Below are 24,829 nucleotides of genomic sequence, written 5' to 3'. Positions count from 1 at the left end.
TTTTTTAAATCTCATTTTTTCTACTTTGGATAGCTTTACCTCAGCAGTCCACAAATTATTTTTGCTGTATTAAACTAGTGAAACAAGGATATTTAGTCTAGATTTTTAAATTCCAGAAGAAAGTATTATGCAGTGTTACAAATGAAAAGCTCCGTTAGGTTCCTAATTTATCAGTAAAATACCTAACCGCAGAATGGTATCAGCAAGAAATTCTATTACTTTGGAAGAGCAGGGTGGTATGTTAGAGAACTCTACCTTTCCAGACACTGGAGAAGAAGGAGTAGCACAGGGGCTGGAATAGCTACTGCTGTCTGCAGGCTTCACTGAGGACTGAGCTGATCTATCATCTGAGGACTGTCTGGAGAGCAAAATGTCTTTTTCTTTGTACTTCTTTGGCTGGTGGAGTGCAGGAGAAGTAGATTTCACTGAAGCCCTACAGAGGACATACCTTGAGTTTCACAAGCAGTCACTGAACAATTTACATCGACCTGTCAGCCTACTGCATGACCACATGTATTACAGCAACTACAAAATCTATTAAAGCCTAACTAAAAACTCATACTGACCCTTCATTGCTTTTTAATGCTACTGTTAAACTTCTTCTGCTACTTCTCAAACATCACAATTCATGGACAATATTCCTGACTGCTCTCTCAAACAGCAGCCCCAGGTATGAAATACTTCTCTTTGGGATTACAATGCAGCATACAACAGTAGAACACCTTCCCACTGTACTTCCGCTGTTTCCACCTCCTATTACTAGCAGAAACTTTAGTGATACTTGTATACATAAACTGCAACCTACAGTGAGGAGAAGACCTCAGCATCTTACTTTTCAGCATGAGAGGAGTCAGACAATTCTGTTTCTGTTGAGCTTTTTCTGCTGCTGGTTGACTTCCATGTAGATGCCAAAGGAAGTTCTTCACAAGTCAAAGGCCTTGGTCTCTGGCCAATTCCTGAAGGCTGCTGCAGACCTGCAGACTGTTCTTCAGCACTCAGAACAGCTGTAATTGCTCTTACAGTTGTTTCATCAACCTGAGACCGCAGCTTAGGAGCTCGCATACGACGCAGAAACAAGCTGTGCCACTTCTGCCTGAGTTGCAGCAGCATACCAGCAGCCTGTAATAAATTCCAATCCTGTTAAATACGGATGAAAATTAGATCACACAGGCAAGAGAACCCTGTCTTTTCCCTATCAGGCAGCACCTGGCATTCTAATATAAACAGGGCCCACAATTAAAGGCAAGACTAAGGTCTTGGGGAAGGGGAATAATCCATATTTAAACTAAGATGTTAATTTGCTTTCTTTTCCTTGGGTACAAGGTCATTTTGGAAACATTTCATTTAGCTCTGTACTAAACTTAGCTTTGTATTGTAATTCCACAGACTTTTTTTTTTCCTTCTTTTCTTTCAAGAAAACCCAGTTTTTTCATGCTTTATGCCCTTCCTTGCAAGTCAGTCTCTACTCATGTACTCTTCAGTCACAGATGATGGAAAAGAGTTCTAAGTGATATTTTTCTTACATAGACACCTGGTCAAATGTAATGACTAAATTCAGACGACTATTGTCTAATTCTGCTACCAAAAATGCTTCCATTACAATAAATTTTAAAAAAATCACTCTTCTGGACGTGACTAGGAGAGAGAGTATTATTATTAGAGTTGGTAAAGTTGTGTGTTTCATGACCCATAAACTGCCTCCTACCACAGCCATAGCTCCTCAATGACATAAAGACTTCTATTTCAAAGAGGATTTGAAATTTATCCTTCCAAAATCTGACAGCAACTTTCTCTCAGCAACTTCAGCTTCAAGTGCTCCTTTTTTGATCCGATTTTGGTTATCCTCTCAGAGAAAGAAGAACACAATATGCCAATGTGACTGTTCTCTCAGCTCCGGTTCAGATTTTGGCTTATCCCAGCTTGTGCTATGGCCTGATGGAGCACCATGCAGGCAGGACAGGAGGCCAGAAGGAGCAGAAGGGCCCTTATGCTGTCACTGTCACCTGCAGCTTGCTGTCCCTTGCACCCATCATTTTTTGTCTGCCAGTCTCTTCAGAATCTGCCGACTTGTGGAAAGGGACAAAACTGCCAAGCTCAGATATGAAACATCATATTGCCCAGAAAGTTTTTGAAACAGACCCAACAGCATCTGGATTGCTGAGGCTTTCCTGCTCCCTTTTGTGAGAGACAGGACACCCACACCAATATGGAGGAAGAGGGATGAGCACTCTCACTGTTGACTTAGGTGACTATTCTCTTTCTTTCTGCTGACAGGTAAAAGAAGAGAAAGGTATGGGTGACAGGTGATCAAACACTGCAACTTGGATTTTGAATACACAAATTCATGCAACAGACAACTCTGTGCCAAAGGGGATTGAAGCCGTTTAATTCTTAATGAGCTTGTGAAGTAAAGGTTAAATCACAGAGTACCTAGTTCGAGAGACCCAAATGGACCATGACATTCTTGGAGAAAATTCTTGGCTACTCAAATGTTACAAAAACCTTTTCACATCTTTTTACAATTCCTCTACATGAAGCAAACCCAGGAGTAATTTCTTACTTACTTCAGGGTCCAGTTTGAGATGGAGCCATTCATCCAGCTTCAGCAGTGCCAGATCAGCAGATGTCCTGTCCTCATTCTCACTGTCGCTGCTATCATTAGATACCCCTCCCCCTGAATTAAAGACAAAAGGTTCATTAGAATTTCCATTTTTTTCTACTATTATTTCTATACAAAAACCCGCGTACTACTGTATTACCAGCAATATTTTTCCTTCTAAAATTGACTTTAAATGTAAACATTTGTAAAACTACCTCTTCTTTTCTGCAAATACACTGCAAAGTCTTTGCTCCAGATAGCAGCAATCAAGTAGCCAGACCTGCTGAAGGTCCTACACCTGCTGAAGGTCCTACTATGTAAAAACCTGGATTGATACGATGTGACCCAACTCATGTACCTTCACCAGTATTCACAGGCCACTATACAACTTTTGCCTAAAGCTGTTTGCAAAATCACACATGCCTCTATTTCCTAGTAAAACAGCAGAGTTAAAGACCTAGTAAGAAAAAAAATATATATATGGCTATTAATTAGGATTCTTTCTTTTTCTTAAGTGCAATTCAGTCAGCATGAGCACTACTCTAAGGTTCACAGTTTAAAAGCAAGACAGGAAAGCTTTAGAAATAAGTTGGACTTTTAGTTTGATTCAAACTATGACAACTAGAAGCAGTTATTTTTGCTTCCATTCAAATAGGACTTAATTTAAATGAGAAGAAGGAAATGTATATATATTCCCTATTACTTACAGTTAATAGTACAGTTAACTGAAATTAAAAATTATCAGTAGAACATATCTTGAAAATGTATGTGTTAGCCAGAAGCAACATGACTTGTTTGCCATACTGATTGTTTCTAAATTATTCTGTTTGAATCATCTGGTTCAATGTATCAAATTAAGTAGTCTGTAGAAAAAGAACATGCATACTACACTTCTCAGTACCAGTACTACAGTTCTCATTAGACATTGTGGCTGCATTCTTTCCTTACAAACTATACTGCAGTTTCTGAGACCCTACAACTGTGTAATTTATGGACTTGAATAGGTAAGGAATCCCAAAATGAAGAGATTTGTTACAGAACCAACAAACTCTTCCTGAATAGCTACAGGAATTATAACAGGCGCTGTTTCCAGAATCAGACAATACATGTATTAAATATTACTGAAAAATAAGCTCTGCATGTCACACGCTGATGTATACCAAGGGGAACATCCCAAATCCAGACTCCAGTGTACTTCGAAAGGATGAAGATGCCTGCAAGGCATTACTTGGCAGTCTGGCTGGTCCACAGAAGAGGGCCACGGTGACAGGTGTCACAACAGAGCAGCACCTGATGTTTGCTGTCTTGTGAGCTCTCGTCATTTCATCATATATAAGCCAGTCTGTGGGGAGGGCCTGGATGGCTGCAGCTTGTCCATTTGCTGGGGCAATCTGTGCAAGAGCAGGTAACTGTAATTAATGTAAATTTGAATGTATTTCTCATTTTATCTGGAGACACTGTGGATGCCTCAACCTGGAAGTGCCCAAGGCCAGGCTGGGTGGGGCTCTGAGCAACCTGGACTAGTGGAAGGCGTCCCTGCCCGTGGCCGGGGTTGGAATGAGATAAGCTTTAAGGTTTCTTCCTACCCAAACCATTCTCTGATTCTGTATTTTGAGAATTAAATACATCTACAATTATATACATATAAAAATATACATGCACATAAAAAAGTGTGAGAGAATTCAATCAGATTCATCAATTATCCTACCATGATAAAACAAAATATGCTGCTTTAAAAAGAAATGTTAAAAAAAAGTATCAGAGAAAAACTTGCTTTTAAGAATAGGGATCATTATATCTTTAAAACAATTTTATAGCAGGGCAGGTTTTTTTGCCTTTTTGCCTTGTTCCATCTAGAGAAAGGACTAATTGAAAGGATGGAAAAATGAATCAACTCCAATTCTATCAGCTGGGTAGAACAGTATTTTCTAAAGCTGTAGTGTTAAATGCCTATACTGCTTTTGAAGTACTGACAAATAGGAAAAGACATTTCTAAAACACGTGACAGCTTTTAGTGCCCTTTTTTTTGAACTATGAATTCCAAGTGTCTTTACCTTTTTATACTGAGACTGACCAAGAACAGAGGTAGGATGAAATCGCACTTTCTTCTCCTTTGGTTCCGTCAACACCAGGCTGTCTCTGTCTACATGCACAAGATTGGGATACATCCCGGCCACTAAGGCACCTTTAATTACAGCCCAGTTCTCAGAGTTAGCATTAACATCTCTAATATCAGCTCCTCCTCTGGCTCTCACAAAACCTGACAAATGAAAGAGACAAAACAGTGCCATGTTACCTTGTGTTTGCCTCTCAAAAGGAGTCAGAAACTAAAGGTGAAATAAATGACTTCTTTGTTGCATTTTTCACCACTGCCAACCTTAACAGCACCAAGAAGAAACCATTACACTGAAATCCTTCCTGATAAGGGGTTTCATACTAACACAGAATACCACTATTTTCTACAATATAAAGACATTTCCTATGGGAATAATTCATTAAAACATGAAATGCAGTGGCATGTGGAGATGAGGGTGCTTTCAGTTAGATCAGCCACAATTCCTCATCTGCACCATACCCTGCATGAATGTGTGCATGACGGTGTATTTCAAATTAAGGAAAATTACACCAGTGAACACGATTTTTGTTACAATTTCTATATGCTTGACTTTAAAACAATGTTAAAATGGTTTCCAACTTCTCTACCTGAGGCTCTAAGCTGGCCAAGCACCTGTGTTCTCATTCCTGCAATGATTTCCATTGTGGCTTGGGATAGGAAGTTCTTTTCACAGAAGGCTCTCTCCCATCCGTCACTGCGTGCCTTCTGCCATGCCTGAAAATGTTTTTACATTTGCCTATTAATTTGAAGGACTTAAACTAAAAACTTCACTTTCTTTAAAGATTACATTTATGTCAATAAAATGAATGCAAAACCCACTCTAAAAGTTAATGTATCAAACCAGATTATTTTTTCTGTTCAACAATTAGATTCTCTTTATGTGCTCACTCCAGTGATGATTATGTCAAGTTAAAACAATAAATAAAGATCATTACATTAAGATCATGATTCAAAGTTCAGTGTAGTAGGATGCAAAGAGGCACATTGTTGAAACATTCCAAATTTTCTAAGGTTTGAAACAAAACATACTACAAAAAGGGTTCCCTCAAAAATTTATGAGTCCAATCCACAGGAAAGGCACTAGGCAAAAAGAAACAGTTCGCCACTCTACATCCAACTGGTACATCTGCATTTTGCTTGGGTGATGTGCTGTGATTAGTACTCTCTGAAATGAAAGACTACCTGGAAAGCCCTGAGCAGGGCCATGTGGTCACTGAACGTCCCGGCAGCAAAACGCTTCCTGCACAGCACGGCTGCACGCTTTTGGGAGGCCAGCGTGGGCAGCACAAAAGGGTCTTGGCAGGCAAGAGCACAGGCAATGGTCAGAACAGGATCCAGGCACTTCAGAACTACAGCATACAACACCATTTTACCGAGGTGTGGCTCTACAGGTAATTCAGTCAGCTGATAACCAAGCTCAGTGAGATCTTCCCAAGGGTCCATGGCATCTATGGTCTGTTCATAAACAAACAAACAAACAAATAAAGGAGAGGGGGATGGGTACAGTGGACAAAATCAATTTACAGTGAAAGCAAAAAGGATGTGAATAATGGACATTAACTAGACTTGTTTCCAAACTCTAAAGAAGCAAGTCAAACTATTAACAGAGACAAGACTTTGAAGCACTCTCTTCCCTTGACATGGAAAAACACATCCCCACGCACAAAATGAAAACAGACAATAAGCAAAACTTCAAAACATCCTTAAGTAATTAAAAACAGCTTCAGTGCGGTAGGGGACTTGGGGAAAGCCCCCCCGAATATGCCTTGGGAGGAGGCTGTTGTATAGATTCCCGCCTCCAAGCTGCCCAGCAAACCTACCACTCCCCTTATGTTATGTAACTGTCAGTTATGCCCATCTTTATGTCAATCATTTTTGTACTTGCCTTTAGTTCTAGAATGTTCCTAAGTTCTCTGTTTGTAATTGGTTCTTCCCCGGTTATCGCCCCCTTCCCTCATCCCCATTTGCTGTACCCCAATTATTCCATCCCAACTCCTCCTCCGAACCCCATTCCTATTGGACCCTTTGTACCCTCCTACTTGCCACCTGTTATAAGCCCTACCCCGCCCCTTATTCGGGGCTCTCGGAGCCTGCTCCCTTGCCGAGCGGACGGGTTGCGGATCCTCCCTGACACCCAGCCCTCAGCGAATAAACAGCGCCTGAGAGACAACCTGCCGTGGTGCACGCATTCTTATTACCACCGTATCGGCGGAGCCTCCGTACCGGAGAGGCACGACCGATACACTTCAGTACAAACTGAAGTCAGTAAACTGCTACACTACAAATTTGGGATCAAACACAATTACCATCTAAACCTATTCCTTTTCTGACCTTAAGCATATGCACAGCATTTCTCACAGTTACAGCAGGCGGAGGATCAGGAGCTTTCATAAAAAAGTCTACAACTGGACAATTAATTGGAGCCAGAAATTTTGTGTACAAACAGATCTCCTGCAAGGTAAAAGGCAGAACAAAAAAAGATTACCAAGATTTGGAAGCAGCTGCCAAACACATGATTTGTTGCAATTAACGGTATGGTTTGAGGACATTGTATTTTTTAAAATTATATTTTCTAACTGAACATGCACCTGAAGCGGCAGTCTTAGAAGTTCTGGAGATTGAAATTCCAACATATTCTGAAATCGGAGCCTGCTGAAGAGACGAAAGCAGACCCCAGGCTGACAGCGCCCAGCCCTTGAAAATTAAATATGGGAAGTTGTGAAAATGAGGATTTCTTTCTAAAAACAAAACCAAAAGCCAACAGACACAGAAACTCAGAATGAAAAAGAAGAAACACTACCATGAAGAAAGTGTTGTTAAGTCACATGCAAAGTGAAAGTTTTCTAATTAATTATTTTTGAGAGGGTGGCAATTTTTTACTGTAATTTTAACCCAACACTGAGAAATCTGGAGAAAGAAAAACAAGGCTTTTCTAATGTAAAGTGCTGTGGGTCTTTTGCTAACCTAAGACCAGTCCAAATCTCAATCATCTTTGGTTGTAAGGAACCAGTTGCAAACTTTCTTGCTTCCCCTCACATCCCCTAAAAAGAAGTGATGCTTGGAGTAAAAGGTAGAATAAAGATGAAGTAACTTGTGAGTGAATGAGGGACAGCAAATTCTCTCAGTCATATACATCTATGTGCATACGTGCAGCTTAATGCCAATATGATTGATTAAACAGGCATTTGTTGCTACATAAACTTCTGAGCCCTCACCCGCAGTGCTGGGAAGAATATAATCATGGCCTGTTAAGTCATGGATAGCTTGGAGAAAGTGAAATAGGCAGTCCTCTGCCCATAGACATGATGTGAAAACACCCCACTGGACATTGTGACTGCGGGTGCTACGTGGGAGAAAGAGGAAGAACAAATTAATGGGGGGAAAACAACCCAGACCTTTGGGAAATGCCTGAGCATCACTTTTCTACAACTTGGGAGATTATTCCAAGGAAATACATGCTGACGCCTACTCGTCTGCAGAGAACCAGTGTTGGCCTCTATGCAACACAACACCGGAATAGGCCAGAAACAATTACTGTGTTGTGTGGTTTATTCTAAACATAAAGGACTGTGGATATCTGCAAAATGGAAACTGCTATGAGGCATTTATTACCTGCCTTTTCTCTGGATAGCACTGGCTTTTGAAATCCACCCCATTTTTAGCACTGTAGCACAACTCACTGCATCAAAAGACTTCTAGAAAAACAAAGGAATACAAACTGAAAACTCAAGAGGATACATGAAATACAAGTTACTAGTTATTTAGATTACCAACAGAAGTTTTCTAAAAAGTATGAAAGAGTAAGATATACAGCAGCTTCTGACACAAAGGTACCTTCTCAATTTCAAGTGAATTAATGAGGGTATCTCCTTTCTAGTATCTTAATGCTCCACAATTTTTGAAATTCAAGATTTTCACGTTTTTTTAGACAGATAGCTTACAGTATTTGTCTTAAAACAAATGCATGTTGAAACTTTTCAGAAAGGACTGTTGCCTGACAGGCACTAGCTCTCAGCTAGTAAAAGCTTTTTTTCACTTTACTGTAAAGTAATAAATAAAAAAACAAAAGTTCTCCAAAATTTATGCACTGTGTGTTTTGTGTGTTTTAGAATCACACTAGGAAAATTTAAGGCAGTCCTACCTCTTTCACCTTGCCTGAGTCAATGACAAACACCACATCATTGACTGTTATGCTGGTTTCTGCAATATTAGTAGAAAGAATCTGCAAAGAAAAAAAACCCAAAAGCACCAAAACTATCATAACTGTAAAAGCAATGGCAAAATAGGTCATTGTGGCATTGGAAAAAGTCCTCTAATACTTGCAATTTTGCGGATGCCAAAAGGTGGACTTTCAAGCACTTTCTTCTGGTCCAAAGTCTGCATACTTGAATGAAGCATGAAAACTTGGTATCTAATGCAAGACAAAAGGGACATTTTAAGGATCCTTAAAAGAAGCAATGAAAAGCCACAGTAACTAAAGGTTTTACCTGTGAGCATTATCAGCAAATCTCTTGTCATCCAAAACAATGCGGTCCCTCAGGCTCACTACCTCATCATACCCAGGAAGAAATATTAAAATTGCTCCTAAAAAAGGAAGTGGGTTTGCAAAGTTAAACAGAAAATTCAAATACATGTCAAACAGCACTCAGAAGGTTTTAACGTTTGTGGATTGCTGAAAAAAGAGCATGATTATCAGAAGTCAAATCCACAACCACTGGTTAGGTATTTACCTACCTGCATCAGAACTATGACAGATGCTGTCAAGTAAGTGCATTATCAGATCCAGATCCACTTTTTCACCATCAAAACTGTGATGGTAAGCTGTCAGTAGCTCTCTGTCCTCTGCACTAAGGTCACTAGCACTTTTTTGGACCAGGGAATTTTCATCCATGTTTCCAAATCCGAATGAAGCGCTGTAACAGGAAAATACACCAGAATCAAGGCTGCCCCTTAGGGTTTGCATTGAGCCATCAATTCAAACTTAGATCGAGACCAACATGACTATTGGTCTTGAATTCTGATGTTTAAGTGTAGCAGAAGGGAATCACCATACTATTACTGTTTACTGATTCCAATGTTAACCCAATGAAGGATGCCACTTTATTTATTAGTGTTAACTTTCGTTTTCTTCAACTTCATTGAAACACAACCATAAGCAAAGGAAACTATAAAGATACTTCTCGTTTATCTGTTCAAGTAAAAATATTTAAGAGATACGTCTTCTCCAAAAATTTCCCACTAGCAGAAACTACACTAAGAGAAATTATAGTAGAGATAATCTTTACAAAACACTACCTTCAAGTATGATAACTGTAAGTGAATCAGAAAATCATTCTTGAATGGCCTAGTGTACACATTACTTCTGTAAATTCTTTTTAATATGCCTATTGCATATAAAAGATATGGATAAAAACACATTACAGATTTGTTTCCAAAATAAGCATGTGAAAGTAAAATGGTACATAGTATAGAATTAGCAAGTTGTGTAAACATAAACAATATGCTATTGAGTACAAACTCTTTTGCTGTTTATTTTTTTAAATATTCCTATTCTTAAAAAAAGGTATTGCTATTAAGTCCAGATTTTAGAGCATGAAAAGCTAAAACCTGTTCTGATTAGAACACAAATCTCAAATTTCCCATCACAACTCTTTGTATATCATATACAACTCATTCTGCAAAACAGTTACAGCTTACCTGTAGGATTCCAACAGATGAACAACCTCTGTCTGTCCAAAGTGCCTAGCCCAGTCCACAGCCATCCTGAAATAGTTGCACAAGTATTTTTATTAGACTTTTCACTTCAAAAGATGCATATGAAGAGCACATCAAGAGAGGCAATTGACATCACACTTTTGTACCCATTTCTGTATTGACATCAGTCCTGTTATTGCTGGATCTGCAACTTCCCATTTGAAAGTGCTTGAATAGGTGTTAACAGCTGACTTTTAGGTGACTACAGTTCTTTACCACAACAGAATGTCAGTTTTACACAGGAGCAAACATGCACGAGGAAGTGAGGAGGAAGAAGGTGCCATTCCTTTAAAAATGGTGCAGAGATCAGACCTGCCTGTTAGCAGTATCCTTGAAGTCATCTCAAAAAGTCACACCCCAGGCATAACATCTGGCTATTTCATGTCTTTCAGAAGCTGTCCTCCTCACTATGCAGTTCACTGTTTTATCTTTAAACTGCATTTCTTCCCCAAGTTATTCAAATGTTAGTACCAAATATCAGACCCCTGGAATCCTAATTCTTATCATTCCATACTACAATTATTTACTGTACTTCCCTGTTTACATGAAGAAATACTCCATGACCACAAAACCTGAGCTTCTACAGATTCACAAATATTTTTACATTCTACGATATATTTAGAAACATAACAGAAAGATCTTCTGATATGTGTAGCTCCATGAAACTAGAATTGCCAAATATTTTGGTCCAATTCAGTAGATTACAGTTGTTCTACTAACCAGTATCTTACATAAGACCTACTGAAACAAAGTTTATAGCTCATCATCAAGACCATGTAATTAAGAATTCAATTTAGAATTTACAGAAAACAATGTGATTATGAGGAGTTAGAAATTGTTGAGGCTGTCAAAATCTATAGTTCTTACAGCAGTGTGATAAGTTAGCAAATTAATTTAGATGTTAAAGAATTTTCTTTCTCTCTCCTATATTGACAAATAAATCTATCTTTTGGTTTCTCTGTTTTTACCAGCCATTAGATGATTTGCAGTGGATACTTGCTCCCATGCTGATCAACTGTTCTACTTGACTCAAAAAGCCTCTCCCTGAAGAAATCATCAGAGCAGTCGCACCAGTTTCACTGTGCCTATAATCAACTGAGAAGTAAAAAAAAAAAAAAAAAATCCAGCAAACCCAGTAGAAATGTTATTTTTTCATCTAAATATAGTACAAATACTGCTTTCAAATTCCAGTCCAAAGAGAATTTGTTTCCTCACTTTATCTCTGAATTTAGTTCATATGAATTCTACACTGTTTTAGAAACACACTTCTGTCAATACTTCAAAACAACAACTAACTAAACATCTCATTATTTTTGCTAGCCCTATCATTTTTTCAGTCGGCATCAGAATTCAAAGGTAACACCATTTGAACCTGGAGATAAAAGTAGCCATAAAAATCTAAGTACGTCTGAGGTTGCTTTTTTCTTATGTAATAACACATGAAACTTACCACTGACATTTTCAGTTAAAATAAGATTTAACAGCTGAGCAAACGAATCAGTATCTTCATGCAACCACATGTCAGAAAGACAGGAATCCATTTCTTTTACTATCCACGGTTCAAGGCAATTCACATCTTTTTCAGTCTGAAAATAAAAAACAATATTGAAAGCTTAATCTTTTCCAAGAGTTGTCTTTATTCTCATACATTACCCACAAAGAATTGCAATGGTTATTTTTCCCAGCAGCAACAGAAACCCAGCACTCAGGTATCAGTTCATGCATTGATTTTGTCATACGCAAGTACGAACACAATGGCAGTCGAGCCATTTGATCTGAGGAAAAGCTGTGTGCAACCACCCGAACTGAAGAGCACAATTCAGCTAGAGCCGTTCATCCTCATCAAGTAATCTTTAAAATACGTTAATGTCCTGAAAGACTCGACAGAACTTTAGAAAACAGATTTTAAATGGCTAGTAATACAACACAAATATAAACACCTGTAACATCTCTTCTGACAAAAGAAAAAACTTACCAGTTGATTAAATACTGTGTCACCACCATCATCCAACCGTTTGTACTCCTCATTTGTCCTTGGAACCGATTTTTGTCTCCGAGATGTCCCTTTGTTAGTGTTATCTTGAGCTGAACACCACTCATCAAGAGTGTTCTTCTGTTTCTCTTCTAGAATGCAAAGTATTCACCAAGAAAGTTTTAGAGTCATATTTATTATCCATTGTTTTCTACTAAAAAAGTTAGTTACAGCAGGTTTTACCAAGTTTTACCTATTCAACCTCTTTTATTTAGTCTAGAATGCTACTACCAGTCCAACATAAATGACATGTTTAAGGGTACCCAAAGTGCACCACTGCAAACAAGGGCTATAAAAACAAGGTAAAACCCAACACTTTGGTGTTTAATCCCCCAAACCTCCATTATTCCAAACTACTGCATTCAAAGTATCTCCCGTAAGTAATCACCTTCCACACAACCTCAGACCAGATCTTTTTCCACAAATGGAATTCTGAAGACAAGTGATACAGTCCCTGCATGTAACAACTTACTTTTCTACACTAGTGGAAGAAACATCAGCAAACACCAGTGTCCTAACTGAACTTTTCTGACCCCAGTGATCAGAGATGAGCACTGTGATCAATACCCAGTTAGGACTGGATATTGAACGTTATAGCTTTGGGGTTTGCATTTTTTACTTTTTCTTTAAATAATCACTGGGATCATTACTTTCAGTTGCCAGGAAAACTTCTGAAGCAGTATCTACTTAATCAACTTAAAACCAATGATGTTTAGCTCAAGAGTGTTAACACTTAAAAAAATACATCCATGCCTGAAGAAAGCAGTGAAAAATGTTACTGAAGGGAATACCTTGTCCATTTAGTGCAAGATGTACAAAATCATGCCTGCTTTAATAGCTGCACTTTAATTTGCACCCAAAGGTACAGAGCATCCTATGCTTCTTTAGTATTCATGTGGGCAGAGCCCCCAGTTATATATAACTCTACAGCATAATAATTAGAAAAAGATGACATTTATCAACTGAGTGAAAACAGAATGCAACCACTGAATTAAAGTGATTTTTTTTTCTTTAATTGCATAAACTATTTCCATAATGTAAATATTGAGAGCTTAAAGGTACTTGTTGTCATCTGATCACACTCATTTAATCTCCTGACTCTGGAATTTCAACAGAAAATAATCCTGTTAATTGTTTGTTCAATCAATGATTCTCATTGCCAACCCTTAGAATTAACAAGTCCACTGACCTTGCTGCTTCTTTTCTTTGTACTTCACCATCTCTTTGTTTGTATACCCAGTGCTTCGTAAAATGTCCTCCAGAAACATCTCTTTAACTTCAAAAGGTCTCCCTTGGAATAAAATAGAAAAAATCTGTAAAAGATCATCTATTCACCAGCTTCACTTACAGAATTAATTTTTAAAAAAAACTACCTTCACTGGAGTTCATTTTTCTCAAAACTGTACAAAATAAAACATTTCCAAAATCAAATGCCACCTTGTTTCGCCTCAACCTCTTCAATTTTATGAAGTGCTCCAGCAGGAGATGTTCATAAGATTGACAGTTATTAACTACAATTTTTTTTAAATGAGAAAAAGAAAACAGCCGTTTTTGTTTAGGCTTACAAACAAGAACTTGCCATGTAAGTCTGCCATCTGGATTAAAAATGTAATTCATTAATAAGCAATTAATACAGCTTTTTGCAAGGTTCCACACAGAGACAGTACATCTTTGTACTGAACTACTTTCTTTTCATGAGAATCATGTGAGAAGGCAGCCTTATCTCCATGTCCTCAACTAATTCAGCAAAGCTGAGCTTTCTTTACTGAATACTTCTGGACAGATGAGACATCCCAGCGGCCTTTACCTTCTGATAATTTATCCCGATTTCTTTTTCAACAGGACTGTTTTCTAGACCTTATCTGTCGACATTGCAGGATGCTTTTTGCATGGAGATTAAAATCTCTACATTTTGATTTCTTCTTCCTTAACCTGACTCAGGAACACTCAGGATTTTCCTTCAGAAAGAACAATCCACAATTCCCATACTTTTAGAAGCTGTCACAGAGGAAGCCTTCCAACACTGATCACAAACTCTGTGTACTACAGCGATCCACAGCTACCAAATGTGGTTTCTGTGGTCAGGATTTTGTATTGCTGAAGGAGACTCAAACCTTGTATATTACATTAACAGACAAAGCCACTTCTTTTAATTCTTAAATTAACCAAAAAAAAACCTCAAAAAAACAAACGGGAAAAAAACATCTTTTGTATTGTTATTGGCCTGTTACATAACCAGCACAAACACTGTGGTAAACTGGAGAGATTGGGAGAGATTGCCAGCAGATTTTCCAACACAAATTGACCGATCTGAAAGAACAGGAAGCTGCAAAAAGACTAAACTGGAAAGTCATACAACAATCACAACTGAGGCACTCCCTTGTAAAAAAAATTCAGAGCACATGAAATCACGTGTAATTTCCAGATTCCTGTCTCCAACAAGCTGCAAACCTTATTCAACTGGGCGGAAATTCAAAACTGAGAACTAAACACTTCCATCTACAAAAAAAGGAAGGAAAAAAAGGTTTCCTCCTCACAAACATTTGCTAAAATAAACCAGTAAGCAATCCCATTTCCTAAAACCGTTGAGATTTTTTTAAAAAAGGCTGACATGCAGAGAGTCTACCTGATTGTCAGATAAAGCATTTCTCTTAAAAGCTACTTTTCAAAACACATTAAAGTTGGACATTACTGTTGAAAAAGTAAGAGGATTGCAAGGTGCCAGAGGAGGTCACCCATGCAGAAAACCTGCAAACCAGGAGGGTGGGGCAAAAACCACAAACCCACAAAAACCCCCCATCTCCCACGCATTTACATTTTGCTTTTACTAAAGATCAGTCAAATGAAATTAAACCAGCAAATAATGGTAACTTTTCTTTGCATTTGAATGTAGTCTAACTGCAGGTAACTGAGTCTGCAAACAAACTAAGCGAAACTGGATGTCTTTTCTGAATATTTACCCAGATGAACAACTACTAATTTTCCTTAAATCAGAGAGTCATGTGATTCTTTTTTCATGTGAAACCCAATCTGCCTAAGCCTGTATTTCTGAACCGAACTTGTACAGTTATCTGTGTTCTATCCAGTAACCAGTAACAACCTTCACAAAGCCTGAAGAGTAAGATCCTACTGGAATGCACTGATATATATCACACTCATGTAGCTCCTAAGTCCTGTATCAGCATGAAGACAGAATTTCAATAACCTCTTCCTACTTCTTCAATTAAGAGTGGAGGGGGGCAGGATGTACCTGCATTTACAGAACTCCCAGGGACTAGAACACTTCACTTTGAATGAGGTGCAAACAGTCAAGAAACAAGAAACCTGCAAACAGAAAGAACAAGGATTCCTGTAATTCTCAGTGTATTAATCATGTGCCTTTCCTCAGAATAATTTGCTACAGTTTAGTAAGATCTGTGAGTCTCAGGGCAGGTATACTCAGACTTAAGAGTTAAGATCAAGACTTACTATGTATTACTGGGCAGCTTCCAAAATACCTAATAAAGAGATTTGTGTCTAGAGCAGCACTAGAGAGAATTAGTTTTAAATTATTCTGGTTTTGCAGCACATCTCTCAGTTTTATTAGCAAGAAGTCGCTGAACCTATCCCTCTCATGTACTTCATCCTGTAACAAAAGGGGAAAAAAAAAAGAGATGAAAAACCATCACAGATTCAGGATCACAACTTCTGACAAAAACAAACTTCTCTAAAAAAAAAATACATGTTTTGGTGGCACATTACAGAGGCCTTAAAATGTGTGAGTCTAGTTTAAGTAATAGGTTTTTTTAAAAAAAACTATCCATAAAGAAACAAAAACGCCTCAAAAAGTTTTTATCCACACTGAGTGCCTTGCAACACTGAAGCTGTAAACACCTTAACTTTAGAGGCTAAAGTGTGTATCTGAAACCTCTCTGATTTTGTATTTGAAGCCAAATTTCAAGAAAACACCACAAACTACAAATCTTATTTTAATAAATTCTCACTTCACCACTGATAAGCATTTAAAGAAATGTATGACACCACAGAATCAGAAAAACAGACACATTGATTAGACAAGTCATACACAAAGCCTGTAGGTTAAGGCACATAACTGATTAATCATCTTTTTCATTCTTCTGTTTTGATTTATATTATGAATGAAGGAAACAAGGACTCAAAATACAAAGTTTGTAGGCTGACATCAAGAATGTATAGATCATTCTCCTGCTTTTTTAACTTTGATAAACAGGCAGGCACCTAAACTTACCTTTTCATCTTCAGTACTTAAATCTTGCCAAAAACATTCTAGTTCCCTTTACCTATTCAATTCCATCACAGGAATATTGACATAGTCACAAATGAACAATCTGAATAATTTGCTAGCAATTAGACTCCACATTACCTAGAAAACTCTGGGCAAACAAATGGACTGAAAACCTGTATTGCTAAAACAAATGGTAAGAGAAATTCTGACACAATCACATTGAGCCACATCAAGGTAAGCCTCCCTATGGATTTTCTGCTGACCACAGAAGTTCAGAAAAATTTACACTTCTGTCCTTCTCCACTCCTCCTGATTCCACACTTAATCATTGGCATGGAAATAAGATATTTTTACAGGAAAAATGCAAACACACAGAAAAACACCAAACTGCACAAAACATGCATTCTACTCTTTGAAGTCTTTAAAGTTGATTCAGATTCTACCAAACAAAAACACCTACAGTGCTCCGCAAATTTAAGTAAAACAAATGAGGACCTCATTTTCCAAAGCAATACATATTGCTCCACCCCACATGAAAGACCACAGGATGCTCACCACAATAACATGGGTCACGGTGGAGAGAGTGCTGTCTCCTGCCATCAGCGTGCCAAGGAGCATGTCATTAGTGCAGAATGTTACCAGCGTCTTTGGAGAAACCCTATGGATCACATCACAGAGACAACTCAGGGGTTTGCACCATTTAAAGCTTTCCATGGATCAAAAAATTAAAGCAGCTGCTGACCAGAAGAGAAATTACAGTTCTCTCCTCAAAAGATTCATGCGCACCACTTGTTTTTAAACTGTGCCTTTTCCCAGACATTTCCTAACAATTTGTAGTGCTTGGCGCCCCAAAACTCTGGACAATGGACTAATTGGAAGAATAAGATTCAATTTTAATAAATAAGGAAGTAAAAGTAAACTGTGAAGAAAGCCTGCACGTCATTCATTTTACTAGAAAATTCCATGTGGAAAACCAGGTTCCAATTCCTCAGCCTGTGCTTGGATATAGCCTTTGTACTTGTCTACACGTGGTGGGATGAGCCTGTCTGGACGCCAGGTGCCTACCCAAGCCACTCTATCTGTCCTCTCCATGGGCAGGGGAGAGGAAACACAACAAAAAGACTCCCAGGCTCCAGAGAAAGACAAGGAGAACGTGGGTCTCTCCCACGGGAAAGTGGGCTCTCCACGAGCTTCTCCAATATGGGTCCTTCCCATGGGCTGCAGTTCTCCAGGAACTGCTGCAGCACAGGTCCTTTTCCACAGGGTGCAGTGCTTCAGGAACAGCTTGCTCCAGTGTGGGACCCCACAGGGTCACAATCCTGACAGCAAACCTGCTTCTGTGTGGCTCCCTCCCCGGGGCCACAGCTTCTGCCAGGAGCCTGTTTCAGCACAGACTTCCCAGAGGATCACAGCCTCCTTCAAGCATCTACCTGCTCCAACACAGAATCCTTCACAGGAGGACCCCTGCTGCACCGCGGACCTCCACGGCCTGCTGGGCCACAGCTGCCTCACCATGGGCTGCACCATGGGCTGCCCTGGCACCTGGAGGATCTCCTCCCCTCCTGCACTGACCTTCCTGTGTGCAGAGCTGCTTCTCTCACATGCTTTCACGGCTCTTCCTGAACCGCTGCCTCTGTTGTGCAGGTTTTCCTCCCCATTCCCCACTGTCCCAGAGGCACTGTCACCATCGCAGATAGGCTCAGCCTTGGCCAGAGGCAGGTCTGTCTTGGCTGGCACCGGCTCTGTCACACACGGGAGAGGCTTCTGGTACCTCCTCACAGAAGCCTCCCCACAGCTCCCAAAGCCTTGCCTTGAAGACACAACTCATTACAGCTGACTAAATCACAGGGTCATCTGCTTGATCCTCTGGTTTTTCAGGAGGTGAAAATACTGAAATGTTACAATTCTATACCTGGGACACAGTTAGCTGTCCCAATAAAAACAGCAATTCTCACTACTCCCTCTGCTACTGCCATCCTAAAAGAGCTGAAAAGTTCCTCTGTACTGTACTCTACCGCTTTTCTCTGGAAGACAGTTAAGCAAACCTCTCTAAACATCTCCACTCCAAATTTCTTTTGTCCACAGCTCAAAATATTGTTATCTCTCCCTTTCAGTGTTTCCCTGGAGTAATTGTATTGATTTTTCTCAAGCTGGATTTTCTGCACTGCTTCCAGTAATTCTACCATTTTCACCTGACTTTGCTCTTCTTCTGCCAGCATAGTACTTCCATTTATGAATCATCCAGCTTATTTGTGACACATTTTCACCAGCTCTTCTAATCTCTTAATATCCTTGTGAGCTTTCATACACATATTTGAATTCTTATTGTGGCTTCATTGTTCAAGTGCTTTCATTTTCACCAGCTATGTGTTATCTTTGTTCACTCAAGCAACACAACCTTTGGCCATCTTCTGGTCACTCATATCTCAACTGCTGGCCCTTCCCTGAAATGTCATTTCGCTACATGGTGCAAAGATGTCAAAACCCCAAACAATCCATTCATGCTCTGCTTTACCGACAAATTCATCAAGTGATACTGAAATCTCTTACTTTTACATCACTTCATGTTTTAAACACAGAAGCTGAAGAAGAGTACATTTAATCCAGACTAGACTGATAAATAATGCTCAGCTTCATCAGTCACATTCCAATTGTTTTGTTTTCCCTTTTATGGCTCCTATCAACTCTCACTACATAACATTACTTACAGCATGCTGGTTTTCACACCTACCTTCAAAGTTTGCAGACCTTTTGGATCCACACATGTTAAAAGCAGAGAGGGGGGAAAAAAAAAGAAGAAAGTGTAGACTTGATCTGAAAATCAGACAAGGATTTCCATGCCTACACTCCGCAGAAGAAATCAACAGAAAATACCTGAGATTCAGTTCTGTAAGACAACCTTCTACATGAAACTGCAAAACACAGGAAGAAAGCCATCCTTTTCACTCTTACGTATTCCTTACCTGCAGTAACGTATCCCACCTGTGAGGCTGCAACACAAACATACTGCGGTTTCAATGTACACAAGATTCACAAGACCAACACAAGATCAACCGACACTTAGAAGTACCATTGGTACCTGCTCTCTAACCGGATCTGGTAACCAATTGTCTGGCCAATCTTCTCTCTTCTTTCTGCTGCCACTCTTTCAGCCACTGCAACAGCTGCTAAACGTCTTGGCTGAGTACAAAACACACGACAGGGAGTTCCATTCTTGTAGCAGTCATCAAGGATAAATTGAGGGATCTGTAAAGAAGTGGTTCAAATTTGCTCTTTGAGAAAGTCACAGCTTTGTTAGCACAGGGAAACCATTAACTGCACATCAATATTGCACACTGCAAAAGACTTTTCATTACAATTATCACAGCAAGCATATCTGAATCAGCAGAAAATAAATTCCTAAGTATAACCTATTTAGGTTTTTTTAAAAGAAAAACCTTACAGTGCCTCCCTCCTGCTTCAGAGAAATCTAAAAAAAACCAAAGCCCTGTAGATAATCTCACATTTTAACACAAAAAAATAGATTACTCTGGATACTAAGAACAGAACTAGCCTTAGAAGAAAAAGAGTTCTACAAACATCACAGCTACTTTCCCTTCAATATTTTGTATTATTTTAATGAGAAAATGGTATCTACCATAAAATTCTAAGGAATCATTTATGCTTCTAGTACCTATCTAGAGGCTTAGTGTTTCAAAAGCAAGAAAATAAACTGGAACAACATTTTCAATCACACAGGAAAAGGAAAGCCTTAAAATAGCATCAAAATACCCCATATCACAACTGTTACACAATTGGCATTAGTTTAGAATAAATACTGTTATAGTTTTTATTTCATTGAAGCAACATACCTGCGTCGTTTTTCCCCATCCAGTCTCTCCTATAATCAAAACAATTTTATTGTCCTTTATGGTTTGGACAATTTCTTTCTCTTTTTCAAGAACTGGTAGTGACTGCCTGAAGGAATCAAACTCTGATTCCCCTCTTTTCCCTGGGACCTGGGGGATACCATCATTAAGTCGACCACTTATTTTGTTTACTTCTTTCTTTTCTGTGAAGACAAGTTAAAAGTTTATTTATGCAGACACAGAGGAAGGTCACAAAAACACTGCTCAAAAATTGTACTTAAAAATTAACATTGCTGGCTTTTTATGCATCCCTCTGGGTAAAGTGACAAACCCATCACACATTTAGAAGTCATATTTATAGCATGTCCTGCAGTGCTTGGAATAGATATTTTGTCAAAACAGTTATTACTTTCATAGGTATTTTGAAGAAAACCAGACTCTTCCAGAGCATTGCTCCAAGTCAAAATAGCCTACAAAGAGCAAAAGGAGAAACAAACTAAACCAGACCAGCCTGGTGTATTTTGGTGGCCTTTGTATCTGTGCCCACATTTCACACCTGCAGTTCCCTCTAGAAATACACGCTGACAGAGTTAAACCTTTAAGCTATTCCACACGTTTGCCTGAAATCATACCAATGCAAGCATGCTGTATCAAGAGCCCTGGCCCCCACACAGCAGTGTGATGTGTTAGAAAGCAGTGTCTAAGTAGCCAAAAAACGGGCACATCTTCTGAGGGAGCTACTTCACATCCATCATTGCAAGTGCTACTCTATAATTCCTTGAGAATTATTCTCTGGCAGAACGAAAAGCTTGCTGTAAACTCAGTTATACATGTGTATAATATGTATATTATGTAATGCCATTAACAGATTCATATACTAAATTTCAAGCTCTGTTGTACCAAGACAGACTAAGAAATCAGGAGAACTAAAAATACATTCTTGAGATGCAGAGAAAGGCAAATATTAGACTGTTCATTAACTTATCCCTTACACTCCTAAGACATTGCATTTCAGTACTTTTATTACAGCTTCCCTCTGTTCATATAACAATCCCATTAAACAACAAAAACAATTGGAATTAACAGCAAAGAAAGCACGTCAAGAAGAGACACCACGTATCAAAAACATGCAATTAAACAAGGCATACTGGTACAAATGTTTTCTGTTCACTACACCCATCTCTGCACACAGAAACACAGTGCAATTCTTCCACTTGTAGCTGCTAAAGCAATAATCTAGATGAAAACCTTGCTTTAAAAATAAAAAAACAAGATTTCAACAGAAGTTTGTCTCTCAGTGAACTCTTCCATATTCAAGAAATCAAGTCTGGACAGTAGTCTCTTAAGGACCAAATCTATTTTGTAGAGATGAAGAAATAAAAACTGAAATTCTTCATTTATCAAGGACACTAATTTCTATAAGCAGAACAGACAACCTCATTTTCTCATATAGGCGTTCTTATGGCATCACAGTAACACTGACTCTTCAACCCCACCTCACAGTTACTTCTGTGAAGCCACATTTCAAAATGTGCTTCCAAAAAGATTTGGCTGGAACTGGCTCAAAGATTCTAAATTAACACAACACAAGGTGGACATCTCAATGTGCATGATATGACTTCCCAAGTTCCTCACAGCACCAGTTATAAAAGACCTTAAAAGTAAGGAAAATTAATGCATTTGTTCGAAGGTGTCTGTTAGGACACCAGAGGGGACAGAGAGGTTTGTTTTGTCACTGGGTTGCAGGTGGTTTCGAGTGGTGTCGATGGACAAGTCCAAATCAGAACACATGCTGAACGTACCAGATTCAACAGCACAGGCACTTCCTCGCTCTGTCCTTGGCAGGAGCTCCGCGCGTTCCTTATTTGTGACGGGAAAGCGCTGAATTAGGCTCCGGACGGCGTGTTTCGTACAGAGAGCCAAGTCACAAGTCATGACTGCGTGTGCCTCTGACACATCCTTCTTCCTTACAGTCAGGTATCGATTGGCTCCTTTTCTGTCAGGGGGGAGGGAAAACTTATTTTAGGAAAAAGGAACCTACTCTAGCTTAACTTTTATCTGTCAGGGTATGAGATGCTAAGCAAAATCTTTAGAAAAAAAAACAGAAATCACAGTGAGAACCTTTTTTAATGGAGCCATTAAATCCACAAAGTATAAAATCAAGCTGTCCCAAAATGCATGTCACAAGCTTTTCCAAGCATGCATACAGCAATGAACAAAGATGCTCATTTCTGTAGCTACTTTTACACTTTTTTCTCTAATACTCTTCCTTGCAACACAGTTGGGTATGTTGAAAACATCAATCAGGTTATCATTAGTCTTGAAATTCTATCCATCTGCACCAAAGAACTGAAAACTGTACCCCGACTCACCCCTTGCTTTTAGATACCAGTCCAAGAGACTGACAGAGCTGGTGAACAAATGTTCTTTCAGTACTAGTGAAACTAGAAGGAAATTCCATCTCTAGAATGATAAATAAGAATGAAAAGACAGTAACAATGCAACAGGCAGTAATCTTGACATCTCAACGTTACAGAACACAGAATTGTTAGGATTGGAAGGGAGACCACCCAGTGCAACCCCCCTGCAGGGTCACCTGGAGCAGGTGACACAGGAACACATCTAGGGTTTGGGATGTGTCCAGAGGGGGAAATTCAACGCTTTCCCTGGGCAGCAGTTTCAGTGCTTTGCCACTCTCAAAGGAAAGAAGTTCTCCCTCAAGTTCAGGTGGAACTTCTTCTCTTTTAATTTATGGCCATTGCTCCTTGTCCTGTCACCAAAAAGCCTGCACCGCCTTCCTGGGACTCATCTCGGAGATATTCATATGCATTAGTGAGATCCCCTCTCAGTCTCCTCTGGGCCAAACAGGACCAACTCCCACAGCTCTCCTGATGAGAGACCTCTCATCTCAGTGGTCTCTGCCGGACCCGCTCTATCAGCTCCCTGTCTCCGTGCTGGGGAGCCCAGAGATGGACACAGCACCCCAGCCGTGCCTCACCAGGGCCGGGCAGAGGGGCAGGATCCCCTCCCTGACCCGCTGCCAGCGCCCTCCCCACACCCGCAGCTGCCCCCGGGCCGGGCCGTGCCGCGCACCCGCCTCGTCCCCGCTCCGGAACCGCTCCAGGGCCAGCTGCGCCGCTATTGCCACCACCTCGTCCACGCCGGCGGCCCCGAGGGGCTCGGCCCGGGCGCGCACCGCGGCGGCGGCAGCCCCGTCCCCCGCAGCCCCGCCGGGCTGCCGCCGCGGGACCCGCCCGTGTCGCGACATGGCCCCGACACGGCCCCGCGCGGCCCCGCACGGCCCCGACACCGCCCGGACCCGGGGCCGCAGCCGCTCGGCCCGAGGGCGCCGCCGGGGCGGGGCGGGGCCGGCTGGAGCCGCCCGCAGCCGAGCCGGCCCCGGCGGGAGGAAATTGGCGCTTGTGCCGCCGCTCGGGGGGCACGGCTGCCCGAGGAGCGCGCTGCGCGTGTGGCTGCGGGCAGAACGCGGCCCTGCTCCCTGTCCCGTCATGAATTACCTGCTTTCATGGCATGGCGTGAAACGGAGCTGTGGCGAGGGTCATCTCGGGCCTCAGCCTCCTCACTCGGTAAAGTGTTGCTTGCCCTGCTTTTCCTGCTGTCCTTGGACTCCACGCTGAAGACACGAGCTAGAAACTTAACCAAATCCACTTGGGCCTGACACAGGCCTCGGTACTGAAGGCTGCTGCTTCGGAAACATCATTAGGTCAGAAGGAGAGTACCTGGAAGAAGAACAAACTGCACAGAGCTCTGTATAAAAGAGCGATGTATTTTGAAATAAACCAGTTATAGTCTCAGCCTTCTGAACAAAGTCTATTCATTCCCATGCTGCCTCAACAGCGTCAGAGGGGAGCAGGGGGCAGACAGCTGGGTTTGTCTCTCTGCTAAAGACATTTCAGCTAACTGGCGCAGTGGTGCAGTGTATAGAGGCAGCGCTGAAAGCTGCTGTGCAGGTGTGAGATAAAGAGGCTTAGGAGTCTGAGAAGGAGATACTTTGGCAGCCTGCCTGGAAGCCTTAGCAGCTTTCCCAAAAGCTTCAGCATCCAGCGCAGAAACTCTGGCAGTTTTCCTGGAAGCTTCGGTAGCTGGCCTAGAAGCTCTAGCAACTTTCCTGGAAGCTTTGCTAGCCTGCCTGGTAACTTCCATGGGCACCTGCACCTTCTTCAAGGATGTATTCAACAAGTTCCCCATCAAAGGCCCCATCTGACTCATCCCTCCC

The 24,829-nt window shown here is 40.5% G+C and overlaps 1 protein-coding gene across 1 annotated transcript in view; it reads right to left on the bottom strand.

Moving 5' to 3' along the window:
• The window catches only part of LOC144248359 (3'-5' RNA helicase YTHDC2-like), a 43,285-nt gene extending 19,425 nt beyond the window's left edge, over positions 1–23,860 (bottom strand). The window contains exons 1-26 of the mRNA XM_077790444.1: positions 23,686–23,860; positions 22,965–23,055; positions 22,395–22,588; positions 20,596–20,795; positions 19,824–19,990; positions 17,300–17,402; positions 15,970–16,126; positions 13,691–13,798; positions 12,445–12,593; positions 11,920–12,055; positions 11,438–11,564; positions 10,413–10,478; positions 9,450–9,628; positions 9,203–9,299; positions 9,039–9,126; positions 8,857–8,937; positions 8,328–8,410; positions 7,304–7,409; positions 7,047–7,166; positions 5,898–6,170; positions 5,303–5,429; positions 4,654–4,859; positions 3,795–3,990; positions 2,565–2,674; positions 833–1,119; positions 256–433 (exon numbers count right to left, since the gene is read on the bottom strand). Of these exons, the coding sequence (XP_077646570.1) occupies positions 256–433; positions 833–1,119; positions 2,565–2,674; positions 3,795–3,990; positions 4,654–4,859; positions 5,303–5,429; positions 5,898–6,170; positions 7,047–7,166; positions 7,304–7,409; positions 8,328–8,410; positions 8,857–8,937; positions 9,039–9,126; positions 9,203–9,299; positions 9,450–9,628; positions 10,413–10,478; positions 11,438–11,564; positions 11,920–12,055; positions 12,445–12,593; positions 13,691–13,798; positions 15,970–16,126; positions 17,300–17,402; positions 19,824–19,990; positions 20,596–20,795; positions 22,395–22,588; positions 22,965–23,055; positions 23,686–23,860 (3,804 nt within the window). The remainder of the gene's footprint in view (positions 1–255; positions 434–832; positions 1,120–2,564; positions 2,675–3,794; positions 3,991–4,653; positions 4,860–5,302; positions 5,430–5,897; positions 6,171–7,046; positions 7,167–7,303; positions 7,410–8,327; positions 8,411–8,856; positions 8,938–9,038; positions 9,127–9,202; positions 9,300–9,449; positions 9,629–10,412; positions 10,479–11,437; positions 11,565–11,919; positions 12,056–12,444; positions 12,594–13,690; positions 13,799–15,969; positions 16,127–17,299; positions 17,403–19,823; positions 19,991–20,595; positions 20,796–22,394; positions 22,589–22,964; positions 23,056–23,685) is intronic.
• Between the last annotated feature and the right edge of the window lie 969 nt (positions 23,861–24,829).

Source organism: Lonchura striata, chromosome Z (genome assembly GCF_046129695.1).
Source record: "Lonchura striata isolate bLonStr1 chromosome Z, bLonStr1.mat, whole genome shotgun sequence".
Taxonomy (NCBI): domain Eukaryota; kingdom Metazoa; phylum Chordata; class Aves; order Passeriformes; family Estrildidae; genus Lonchura; species Lonchura striata.
This window is presented reverse-complemented; position numbering and strand designations above follow the sequence as displayed.